This window comes from Erythranthe guttata, chromosome 7 (genome assembly GCF_056151865.1).
Source record: "Erythranthe guttata isolate IM_541 chromosome 7, IM_541, whole genome shotgun sequence".
Taxonomy (NCBI): domain Eukaryota; kingdom Viridiplantae; phylum Streptophyta; class Magnoliopsida; order Lamiales; family Phrymaceae; genus Erythranthe; species Erythranthe guttata.
Genome location: NC_142539.1, coordinates 4,398,197 through 4,410,684, shown reverse-complemented (window position 1 = coordinate 4,410,684; position 12,488 = coordinate 4,398,197). Strand labels below are relative to the sequence as shown.

At 36.1% G+C, this 12,488-nt stretch overlaps 2 protein-coding genes across 2 annotated transcripts; one reads left to right on the top strand and one right to left on the bottom strand.

The window, feature by feature from the left end:
* Positions 1-485: 485 nt before the first annotated feature.
* On the bottom strand, positions 486-4,612 carry UBP2 (ubiquitin-specific protease 2). Its single transcript, XM_012989154.2, has 3 exons — positions 4,229-4,612; positions 1,449-3,862; positions 486-964 (listed from the first exon to the last, which is right to left on the bottom strand). The coding sequence occupies exons 2-3, from the start codon at positions 3,854-3,856 to the stop codon at positions 748-750; spliced, it is 2,625 nt and encodes an 874-aa protein (XP_012844608.2). The 5' UTR covers positions 3,857-3,862; positions 4,229-4,612; the 3' UTR covers positions 486-747.
* A 2,511-nt stretch (positions 4,613-7,123) lies between these two features.
* LOC105964650 (cactus-binding carboxy-terminal, cactin) lies at positions 7,124-12,264 on the top strand. The gene is made up of 13 exons (XM_012989153.2): positions 7,124-7,554; positions 7,657-7,748; positions 7,841-7,940; positions 8,615-8,686; positions 8,818-8,880; positions 9,009-9,149; positions 9,326-9,421; positions 9,855-10,139; positions 10,226-10,361; positions 10,446-10,603; positions 11,254-11,427; positions 11,528-11,794; positions 11,919-12,264. Exons 1-13 carry the CDS (start codon positions 7,345-7,347, stop codon positions 12,036-12,038), a joined length of 1,914 nt encoding a protein of 637 aa, XP_012844607.2. The 5' UTR covers positions 7,124-7,344; the 3' UTR covers positions 12,039-12,264.
* Positions 12,265-12,488: the final 224 nt, after the last annotated feature.

Here is a 12,488-nt window from a genome sequence, read left to right as displayed (position 1 = left end):
CATATTCCTAACTATGCATTTGTACTAAGCAATTTTCCTTTTTAATTTATTCTTATTCTTATTTTTTATTTTTTATTTTTTATTTTTTTTTTTTGTACTTTTTTATTTTATTTATTATCCAAAAAAATATGTTTTAACAACTCTTTTATGATTTTTTCTCACTTTTTAATTTGTTTTCAAGGCTACTAAAATCGTAATTGTAGTCTAGTCGACTACTAAAATCGTGATTGGTTGACGTTGTCGACTACTAAAATTGCAGTTGACTAGCGTAGTCGTCTACTAAAATCGAAGCATTAAACTACTACCTCGTGGCAGTCAACTATTGAGTTCCACCACCAACAAAGTGTAAATCGAATTTCTTTTCAAAAGTTCCAACTCCGACGCGAACTGTTCGATTTTCACCCCTAGTCTTGAGTGACTAAAGCAAGGGGAGTAATATGCAAGTACGTACGATCCTTCCACAAAAAATCGAACACTTCGTCTCATTTCAACAACAAAAAAATTGGATATTTTCATGAGTTTCACAAGGCTAACAATATATATATAAATAAATATATAACCTGTGAAAAATTACACATTTTGAACTCATTACACCTCAAAAATTGCACAAGGACTATTGACCAACGATTGTTCGTTCGTTCAACACAGCGACACGGTAGTCCTCTGTCTCTCTCTCTCTCTCTCTAACTCTCTCTCTCTTTCTCTCAATGTGAGAAGAAAATCAAATGAAAAAAAAAATGACGATTCTCAAATTTCTTCATAGAACAAAATATAGCCTTCGGAGCGCAAAACGTCTTCGAAAGAAACCTCACCAACAAAAGAATCACTTGTGTGATACCAAACGCAATCCCCGTTATTATCTTTAATACCTCTCACGTACGCGACGTAATGCCCACCTCTCATCGTTCCTTGATGCTCCACCACTCCCACTAAACGGTACGTATACCTCTCTCTCTCACTGCACCTGCCGATAAAACAAAAAAACAAAAAAACGAATTTCAGAAAAAGAAAAACGAAAAAAAAAAACGCATATCCATTTTACTTAGACGAAAGAGAAGTACGAGTTCTAGAGTGCATTTGAAGGAGAAGCTTAAAAAGTGTTTCTACGTGAATTTGTTTCTATGTATCTATTTTTCACCGACTCGTCAAAATTAAGGGAAAGGATTAACAATCCCTACACAAAAATAAACATTTTCATGTATCTAAGATTTTATCCCGAATATGTTACTGCATGCAAGTTCCGTATCGCATGCTCAACATGTATATCAGTTTACAAACGTACATATACTTTACCCTTCCGACGAATTGTCACACATTTTAGATACATAGTATAGAAATCAATGTCGATTTTATCATGTTTGAGATGATAATTTAGTGTAAAGAATAACAATTACTATCACTTAGTCGATTTAAAATACTTCACAAGAGATCAACGGTGAGAAACGAACCTGGGATCCATGTACGGTTTGAGATCGACTATCTCCCCAAAATTCACATGCCCATTCAATTTATTAAGACGCCCTCGAGCATCTTGTATGAACCTCTTAAGGTGGATCGTCAGTATCGAAGGGGCCTTATTGATAAGTGTACTCTTAGTCGCGTCCCTCTTCACTATCAAATTCTCCGAATCCGCCTCGTCATCTTGCTCACTACCTTCGGATTCGCGTTCTTTATCAGCCTCACATTCATTATTACCAGCCACACAACCATTTTCTGACTGGATATCGATTGCATTCACCTCCGATTCCGTGCTAATTTCAATACCAGTATTACTATCCCCACTACCATTTCGAGATTTCCTCATTAACCTACGTCTTTCTTCTCGCAGAGCCTTCGAACACTTTTCGCACTGCCAAGCGTGTTCGTCTTTCGAAAGAAGCTCAGGTTTCATAAAAAGGGCCAAACAGCTCTCCACGGATACCGGTGCGTCGGCATTACTATCGACCTGGTCTGGATCGGATTCGCTGCTGTTATTTACAACAACTCCGTTTTTCGTAATATCACTTGCCTCCGAAACGGGAACTTCCGGTTCACTGAATAAATCTCCGAATCCAACAAAATCTAAGGAATCTTGTTCATCAGGTACTACTTCATTGGAAAGTGAATTAACTTCCGAATTGTTAATCTGTGCAGTATTTGAATCTTTCGAACAAACTTGACTGGAAGAATCGGAACAACGAGCTGCCTCGCCATCAAATACAACAATTTCCATGGAAACAGAAACTTCAGGTGGGATTCCCTCGTTTGATTGTGAATTTACATTATTGCCCTCGGAATGGGGAAAGGCATTTTCTTGCTCCGCTACTGAAACGCCGTTTACCAAAGAGACAGCATTCTCAACAGCCGAAGTTTCATCGGTTTCTGAGGCTACATCGACTGGATTTTCATCAAGATAATCCAACCATGCAAAACTATCCAAGGGAGAAATCAACGGCTCTCCTTCAATCTCAACCGCTTGCTCGTTTTTCGGCTTTTGAATAGCCGAAAGATCATCAGCTGTTAAACCCATATCGAGAGCTATATCTGTGTCGAATTCCTCTGCCACCGGTTGTGCTATTGTTTGGTCAGAAACACATTCTTGAGGTGGTAAAATTATCGCATCTCTTCTGATTTTTGCAAGATTTCTCGAACTTTTTTTCGTAGGCAATTTTGATTTCTTACTTCGAACAACGGGCTGGTTCCTTTTTGCTACAGGAGGCCTCTTGGTAGGAACAGGTAAAGAAAGATCAAGAAACGGTTCGTAATTAGTCGAAGCGTAACCGCATTCCAAACAAGTGACAGTACTAGAAAGCTGCCCACCGAAGATTGTGTCCACGAATGTGGGACCCACCAAAGATTCGGTTTGCTTCTTCTTTCTTGAGCTCAGTTCTTCACCTGACAAATTATCAAGCAAACACCTGAGCAGCTCGTGACTATCTTGCTGCAAAGAGCCCTTGAACTGTGGAGCCTTTGTGCAGAGAATACCGAATAAGGTTCGAGGGTTAATCACGGTTTTGAAGTTGGACCCCATGTTGGTTTCGATGAAGAGCTTTCTTAGAGCAGAAGTTAGTGGGCCGATTGATTCGGTTTCGGTTTTGAAGAAATATTCGCGTAGAGTGTTTATTGATAGAAGATTCTGCATGGTTGAGTTGAAAAAACACGTGTTCCCCAAATTCGATAACCCTCTCACTGAATAGCCAACTCTTTCACAAGCAACACTAATTGCCGAACAATCTGAGTTTGTGGCGTTTGTCTCGTTATTACTTCCACTTCCAAACCAAATATCTTCGACGTTTTTCACACACGGTTCTTCGCCCGGTTTCTTTTTCAGCCTTTTTACGACCTCGCTCAAGACTTGCTTATTTTCGCTATCTTCGGCCGATTTTCCCGAATTTATTAGTTTATCGCACGAAAAACACCAAATTAGTTGGTGATTTTCGCAATGGACAACTAGCCAATGATGCTGCTGTTTCGCGTGGCGAATAGCGTGGCTCTGAGGTGTGGTCGGTAACCCAACACCTCCGCACGAGAAATGCCCACACTCCAAACAAATCCATACAGCTTTCGACTCCGACCTTGCGCCTTTCCCGTTTCCACTTTGTTTGCCTTTGCCTTTCCTCGCCCGTGCATCGACAGAATTTCCACGACAGTCTTCGCACTTGAAAGATTCCGAATAACGGAGCTTGGCAGAGAGTTTGTCCAAATTGATTCCCCGATCTATGTGGGAGCATATTCCTCGATCTTTAACAGCAGTAACGGCATCATCGGGGGTTTTGGATGCGCTCGCGCCTTGCTGAGAAACTGTTTCTTGAGAAACAGACGGAACCCGTTTGTCTTTCTGACCGGTTTTCGGCTTCTTCTTCACCTTCTTCCCCATCCTTGCCTATAATGTATCCAAGAAAATGAAAACCCATTAATGCAAATTAAATCGAAAATCTGAAGACCCATTATACATTTAATATGTCTAGAAAAATCAAATCTAAACTAGATGATAAAAGCAAATATTCACAACTCAAGCATTCTACTGGAGTTCAAACAAATTGAAAAAAAAAAAAAAAAAAAAAAAAACCCTAGAGATTCAAAATTGAGTGATATACTAAAATGGAATATTCCGAATCGATACACCAGATGAAATTCAATACAAAATGGAAGTGCGGCAGAGCAAAGAGTTCACTTTTAATCAAACACCAATAAAAAAATCGATTTCGCTAAATTAAAAAAAAATTAACTAAATTGAATTAAATTATACCTAAAGAAGATGGGTAGAAGAAGGGGCTGATACTTTGTCGCCAAGAATCTCTTCCTAGTAATATTGCATCAAATGCGAAGAAACAAATTGACAGATTGTTATCTTCAATTCGTTGAATTGGGGATTTTGGGTGAATCGGATTTTTTTCAGTAGAGAAGCTGATTTATTTATTCTGTGAAGAGTGTTTGAGAGCAAAAAAAAAAAAATGAGGTGAAATTGGAAAGCAGCAGAAAGAGAAGAGAGAAGGTTAGACCGGAAAATGACTCTGGGCTGTGAGGGCTGTGTGGGCAGGAGCGGAAAAGCCTTTTTTTCTTTGTGGAGGGGCTAGAAATGATATTATCGAATTTTTGGGGGTGAAAATGTAATTTTGTTTTTCTTTTGGGTTACAATCAACCTCCAACTATGAATCTTCTTATACGTCCACTCAAGGTATTAAATTTAGTGGAATCTTCTGGATATGTGAAATATTCTTCAGTTTGTACATGTTTTGTTTACCCCATTCGAACTTCATATCTCGAAACAAGATGATCATAAGATGTGTCTATTGACTTGTAAATATTAGATTGTGGTGCAGCTGAAACTGTTTTTTTTTTTTTTTTTGCACAAAACGAGTACAAACTAGTGAACATTCCATGGAATTTAGAAGATTTTGTTGAATTTGGCACTATAAATGTGGACATGTAAGATGGTTGGTTGTAAGTACACAGACATAATTTTTTTTTTCATAATTTAACATTTACTCAAGGGTCGTGGTTTTACCCTTTTCCTTTTACTTCAATGGCTCGAGCACACATTGTATTTAGAGCAACTACAAGAGTGATGTGCAAACCTATGTTTCACATTTTTTACATAATTTCAGCCCAAAAATAGAGCTCCAACAGCAAAATGAGAAAATGCAAAACTTGTTCAATTTTAATTTTAGTTTTTCAAATTTGAAAAACCAAAGATATCATTTAACAAATTGTGTAAAGATAATAAAATAATAAATTTGCCACCACCCATCCCTTTCAACATATTATATATATATATATATATATATATATATATATATATATATATATATATATATATATATATATATATATATATATATATATATATATATATATATATATATATATATATATATATATATATATATATATATATATATATATATATTAATTTAGTTGTTCGAAGTTGTTTGGAATTTAATTTTTCGAATTTAGTCTTTTTATTAAGAAATTATTTTTTATTAATAATATTAGGGTAAATTACAAACACCCCCCTGAGGTATGACCAAATTACAAAAACACCCCTCTTGTTTGGATAATTACAACCACCCCCCTTAACTATGATTTTTTCTTACCTTTATGGTGCCAAATTCAACATAGTCTATTATTTCAAATAATTTTTTAAATGGTCGTTACAATACGATCGTTTGAATTTGCTCGTTGAAGTATAGTTGTTTAATTTAATTTAAATTAAAATTTTCTAAATAAATAAAATATGATAATTGTGTAAAATATAAACAATATTGTCGGCGTGTGAGGTTAAAAGCAATGGTATATAACAATGTTCGTCTCTTAAATTATAGATATAAACAACCGATTTTTAAATAACTGTTGGAGATGGTCTTAGAAGTGAAATAGTGAATGATGGCATAAGGTGAAAATTAACACATTATTACAAAACTTGCAATAAAAACTGAATTAGTTTGTGGTAAATTGTATTTCAATAAATTGTAATGAGTTATTTGGATGGGTATAAATTGTGCATTTGTTTTGTAACTTTGTATTACGGGGTGCAAGTCGGAACTGGATTTCCGACTTTTGCCGATTTCGATTTAAAAATTTATGACTTTGGAATGAACAAATATTTATATTTCAATTTCCTATTTATGATATTTATATTTGTAACGTGTATAATTTTTTTTTTTTTTTTTTTTTTTTTTTTGTAATGCAGGAACCCGCAGCCAACCATATAGGTGCACTGGGTAAGCCTACACTCTCGTATAATAGCTTGCCTACACTCTCGTATAATAGCTTGCAAACCATACGAGAGATGTAAAAGCCTACACTCTCGTATAATAGCTTGCAAACCATACGAGAGATGTAAACCACACTAGGCTAACCATGTGTGACAAGCTCGACCTAGCGACCGTTGACAAGGGGATTCGAACTTGGGTCAATTGACCCAAGCTCTCTTGCTCCAACCGCTAGGCCACCCTTGCGGGTATGTGTATAACTTTGACAATATAATAAATAATTTCAAAAATACAAATAACATTCTTAGATTGATTTAACGTTTCTTTCTCTAGTCTAAATATAATGTATGTAGTATACTCTGATTACATGGACTTGACAACTTTTATTGAAGGATACAAATGTCTTTTTGATATTATTATTAGGGTAAATTCCAGCATCCGCTATATACTTTGGATCGGTACCACTTCACCCTCTTATATTCTTGATTGCATCGATTTGCCCCGTGAATTGAAAATTTGTATTAACGTAGCCTTTGTTGTTAGTTTTCAGACATTTGGTCTTAACACCGTTCGGTCTAAACTCTGAAATTACAAAAACGCCACCCCTCTCAGTTTGCATAATTATTAAAAAAAAAAAGAATAATAAAAAATTCAAAACAATGAGAAATCATAGTCCACGATGTCAACCATAATTTTTTTCATTTTTCTTTTATTAATATTTTTTTAATAACTATTTAAACTGGGAGGGGTGGTTTTTTTTGTAATTTTCAGACTTGGATCAAACAGTGTTAATGTTAAACATTGAAAATTAACGGCGAACGCCATATCCAGACAATTTTTCAAGTACGATGGGGCAAATTGACGCAATCGATAGTAGAAGGGTAAAGTGAAATCGAGTCTAAGTACATGGGAGAAAATGGAATTTACACTTATTATTATTCACGGTGTCAAAAAAAAAAATAAAAAAAATAAAAAAATAAAGTGTTATATATTTTTAACCTATGGAAGTAAAATTGAGAAAACTGTAAAACAAAATCCCTAACTCTCCCAATTCTCTCTCATTTTCTGATTTGGGAGCAGGAATTAGGAATTCTGGAGGCTTAGCAGCAAACCAGAAGAATTTCGTTCCCCAATTCACAACTTGGAGGCGATGCCGTCATCTAGCAAACGCCGACGCCGCCGCTCCTCCGACGGTTCTCCGTCGGACTCGCCTTCCGAATCCGACAGACGCAAGGACCGGAGTCGTGGCCGCCGCCGGAATTCCGACAGCGACTCCGGTAAGCCGTCAAAGCGCAGCAGTAAGCGAAAGATTACCGAGGAAGAGATGACGGAGTACCAAGCTAAGAAGGCTCAAAAACTGGTCGGTAGCTTCAGCAATATTTGTATTCTAGTTTCTATGTTAAAGGTTAATTTTTTTTTTTTTCCCCGTGTTCTTACGTTTCGTCGTGTTCTGTCATGATAGGCTGCGAAATCTGCTAAGAAGCTGAGGATGCAGTCGGTTTCTGGATATTCGAACGACTCGAATCCCTTTGGTGATTCTAATCTCAATGAAACGTGAGCCCTCAATTTAATTCTGAACTTCTCCTGTGTTTTAAAACTATACCGGGCATCGTTTTGATACGAGAATTTTAAAATTTGAATTTCAGATTTGTGTGGAGAAAAAAGATCGAGCGCGATGTGACCCAAGGCGTTCCTCTTGACGAGTTCTCCGTCAAAGCGGAAAAGAGGAGGCAGAGAGAAAGAATGGTAATGTTGTTTTAAGCCCGATTTTTTGTATGTACTTTCTCTTCGACAAGTCTTGAAGTAGTATATAAGAGTTTCCTTAATTAAACGAGTTATTTCGTTATCTTTATTATTACCATGGTTGTTGTGGCTGTGGTGTTTCTTCTTTGTACAAAATGAGGCGAGGTACGATTTTATTGTTCCTTGAGTAATCCTAGTGTGCAAGTACTGTAGCTTTAGTAGAAACTAATTGCTCGTAGGGTAAGGCTTGCAAGCACAGTTTTAAATAATTGATGTTTCTGCTTCGATATGGGAGGATGGCAAAGAGAAGTTAAAGAGATTCAATTTAATAGTATCATGATAGATAATCTATCTGCTCTTTTTTTCAGTTATTTTTTTCTCGACAATTTGAACTGGAAGTCCATGCATCCTTATTTGTGTATTTATTAGTTTGATTCCCTTATGCTCCAATGTCTATGGTGAATCTTTTGGGAGATTCTTGTTGAGTCCTGTTAACTTCAGTTTTCTTTTCTTCATTTTTGGGATGGCAATTTCATCCTGCAGGGTAATATAATAATAAAATTTCCTTATTTTTGAGGCCCTTAAACAGTAGAACATAATCACACCCTTAATAAAGTTCTATTCTACTATTCATTTTCTAGAAAGCGAATATTTACTTATGTTCTCTTCTTCTGTAGGCTGAGATTGAAAAGGTTAAAAAGAGAAGAGAAGAAAGAGCTATCGAGAAAGCACAACACGAGGAAGAGATGGTAGGATCCTAATCTTTTCTTGGAGTAGGGGTTTTTCATTAGGCTTATCTGGCTGATTTATTCTATAGCACTTATTTGTCCATATTCATCTTAACTCTATATTTTTTACGTTGCTGACCTTCGCTTTGTAGGCACTCCTGGCAAGAGAACGTGCTAGAGCTGAGTTCCATGATTGGGAGAAGAAAGAGGAAGAGGTAACACATTGACTATAGCTCATTCTATCATTGTTTCTTTTGGATTATGATGCATTTATTTCGCTTCTGTGATCTGTCATTCGCCAAAATCAACTCATTTCTAACCTTGTCTTATGTTTGATTTACAGTTTCATTTTGATCAAAGCAAACAAAGGTCAGAGATTCGGATACGCGAAGGTCGTACTAAGCCAATTGATATACTCACTAAACATCTTGATCCTTCGGATGCTTTTGATATAGAAATAAATGAACCATACATGGTCTTTAAGGTAAAAATTTTATAACTCATTTTTTTTGTTATAACATAATTCCTTATGCTAATATTCAAATATAATTGATCAAGCTTTTGTAGATTTCTCCTTTACTTTTTTTTAGGGCAATTAAGATTGTGCCCGATTTTTTGATGACTGTATTTTGATGTTTGATTGGGATGTCTGTTGTTCAGGGTTTGACTGCAAAAGAAATGGAGGAGCTTCACAACGATATAAAGATGCACCTCGATTTAGACAGGGCAACTCCTACACATATTAAATATTGGGAGGTATAATGGCTCTGGTTATCTTGTATCTTCGTGTATTCTGTATGCAGCATATTCTGTTTAATTGTATGTTAATTTAGTATTTGGTTTACAGCTTATTCTCTATTTCTTTATTATCTTCATTCGCTATCAGTTCTTGATTAACTGTATACACTTGTTAGAATCCATAACTCACTACTTCAACATGGATATTACTTTTCTGATGCTACTGATAATTTCGACGCTTCAGCATGTGAAGTATTGGTTCTATGCAAATTAGTTTGCGTTTTTCCTATTGCACTTTGGTTATTCATGTTAATTTAGCAAGTCTTATCATTCTTAGTCTTCTTTCTTTTTTACTTCCCAACTATTAATTATGATGCATGTAAGGTTGTGAATTTTAACATGCTTGGATATTTTGGGGTTTTCTATCTAACTTCATATATATGAACAACAGGCACTTCTGGTAGTTTCTGAGTGGGAACTAGCTGAAGCAAGGAAAAGGGATGCGTTAGAACGTGCGAGGGTGCGTGGAGAGCAATTACCTCCAGAGATGATCGGCGAAGATAGAGGATTGCACGCGAGCATTGAAGCAGATGTGAAGAGTCTTTTGGGAGGCAAAACATACGTTGAACTAGAAACCCTACAATCGCAGATCGAATCACAAATGCGATCTGGGACTGCCAAGGTGGTCGAATATTGGGAAGCTGTTCTTAAACGTCTCCATATTTACAAAGCAAAGGTAGTTTTTTTCGCACGCTTTGTGTTTTCTGGTATTTTGCAGAAAAAAAATGAGACAGCTTTTGACACCACACGTGAAAACTGCAGGCTTGTTTGAAGGAAATCCATGCCAAGATGCTGCGCAGGCATTTGGAACTTCTAGAGAAACCATCTGGGGGTGAAAATAACAAGACGGAATTGCCCCAGCCAATCGATGAGGAGGAATCTGATCAAGACAAGGATGGTATGGAACTTTTGAAGTATTATGTGTTTGCCTTCCTAGATTTATGGATATAAAATAGTCCACTGACAGCCGTCGAATTTATAGGTGTTGTGTCCTCTCCATTACCTGCAATGGATCCAGAGATTCATGATGAAGAAGAAGAAGAAGAAGAAAACGAAGAAGATGGATCATATTCACCCCAGCTACTGGACGAGGATGAAAATGAAGATGCGATTGACCCTGAAGAGGACAAGGCTATCTTGGTAAGTGGATAACACTCTCTTTTGTTTGCCTCTGATTACTTCTCATTATGCTCGATTCTTTGAATTTTGCCACATTGCAATGGTAGAAGTTTTTTGATCTCACTAGGGTGGTTAATAAAGTTCTCGTAGTACTGTCAAAATCGGTACGTTGTTTGTTCTTTCTTCTTTCTGCTTATTTTTAAAACCAGTTTCTTGTAGTAACTTCCATGAATTAATTAGTTAGGTCAAATTCAAATTCCTGCTTCAAGAAGGATTTTTAAACCTAGGGAATCTTAGTTAGTGATTCTGGATAATTGGAGGAAGGTGAGTGAAAATGAAAGTAATGTTTGTTTAGTGATAGGGGAGAATAGAATCACTGTAAACGTTTAATCTTGTCATTAGTAGTGTCAAATCGGACTTTCATAACATTTTATGTTATGTTTTTTGAATGTAAATAAAAGAATACATGTATTTGTAGTTTTATTTTTTTGATATTCCAGTTAACGAATTATGTTGCGTATATTCGTTTCAATTTCCTTGGGATTTCTTGTCATTTCTCGTTCCAATATCTAATAAGGTCAACTGAGTATATTTTCAGGAAAATACATACGCTAGATGTACTCTTGTCTAGATACGTAAGCTGACTGTACATTTGTGCAATCTGTGTGCAGGAAAGAAAACGTATTGCTGTCAAAGAAGAGCGGCGAATCCAAGAACTGTCTTCTTCAAGGCCTGCTCCTCCTCCTCCAGACAATTTTGAGAGAACTGCCATGAAAGCCATGGGAAGTGTTGAGGAAGGTGATGTCGTATTCGGCTCAAATGACGAAATTAACCTTGACTCGCAGGTATATAAATATTAATATTACTGTCCCAGCTTCTAAATTTTTTTTTGCCCCCTCGAGCTATCTTAATATATAGGAGAAGCTAACAACTATAATTGAACAGGTTTATTGGTGGCATGATAAATATCGTCCAAGAAAACCGAAGTATTTCAACCGTGTTCACACTGGCTATGAGTGGAACAAATACAACCAAACGCATTATGACCACGACAACCCTCCTCCCAAAATAGTGCAGGGGTACAAATTCAACATTTTCTATCCGGATTTGGTTGACAAAATAAAAGCTCCGATTTATACAATTGAAAAAGATGGGGATAGTGCCGAGACTTGCATTATAAGGTTTCATGCTGGCCCGCCTTACGAAGATATAGTAAGTTATCTATTACTATCTTTCTTGAATCTCTATATTTCCAAAATTTTATAATCCCACAAAAGAAAGAAAAATCAAAAACGAAAACGAGATATTGACTGAGAATTATTTATTTTGTGAACAGGCATTCCGCATTGTTAATAAAGAATGGGAGTACTCACACAAGAAGGGGTTTAAATGTACGTTCGAGAGGGGGATATTACACGTGTACTTTAACTTCAAGCGGTATCGATATCGTCGGTGATGTGTCTCTTTTTTATGTTTGTGTTGGTTTTTACTATTTTTCAATTAGTGAAAACTATATGAACTAGAAAGGGTGTTGTTATTCTTGATGCCTTTGTAGAGTTTACCGGTTTAGAACGTATTGTTGTACTTACTGAGAAATTAACCGTCGTATGTATTAATGTTTTGTCGAATTGAATTGTTCTAGTACCGACAAATAATATGATAATTTGTTTATGATTTGGCAAGTTTTGGGTCCATACAGCACAATAGCTATTGGGATTATTAAAGGTGGAAATTGGACGGTTTAGATCGAAAATAGGCTTTCCGGAAAAATTCTAATTTCTTATTTTCTGACAATTTATGATATTTCCAAAAAAATATTGAAATTTTTGTACTTCTTTCATTTTTGAAAATTTTGAAATTTACAAAATTTTCGAAGCTTTTGGAATTGAAAATGGAAGTAGTTTTT

Excerpts from the sequence above, each read along its gene's own strand:
- UBP2 (XM_012989154.2), bottom strand. The coding sequence starts at position 3,856 with ATGGGGAAGAAGGTGAAGAAGAAGCCGAAAACCGGTCAGAAAGACAAA. Across the intron at positions 965-1,448 it reads AAACCGTACATGGATCCCAG|GTGCAGTGAGAGAGAGAGGT; the intron begins GTTCGTTTCTCA and ends TTTTATCGGCAG.
- LOC105964650 (XM_012989153.2), top strand. The coding sequence starts at position 7,345 with ATGCCGTCATCTAGCAAACGCCGACGCCGCCGCTCCTCCGACGGTTCT. Across the intron at positions 7,749-7,840 it reads GATTCTAATCTCAATGAAAC|ATTTGTGTGGAGAAAAAAGA; the intron begins GTGAGCCCTCAA and ends TTTGAATTTCAG. Across the intron at positions 10,604-11,253 it reads AAGAGGACAAGGCTATCTTG|GAAAGAAAACGTATTGCTGT; the intron begins GTAAGTGGATAA and ends ATCTGTGTGCAG.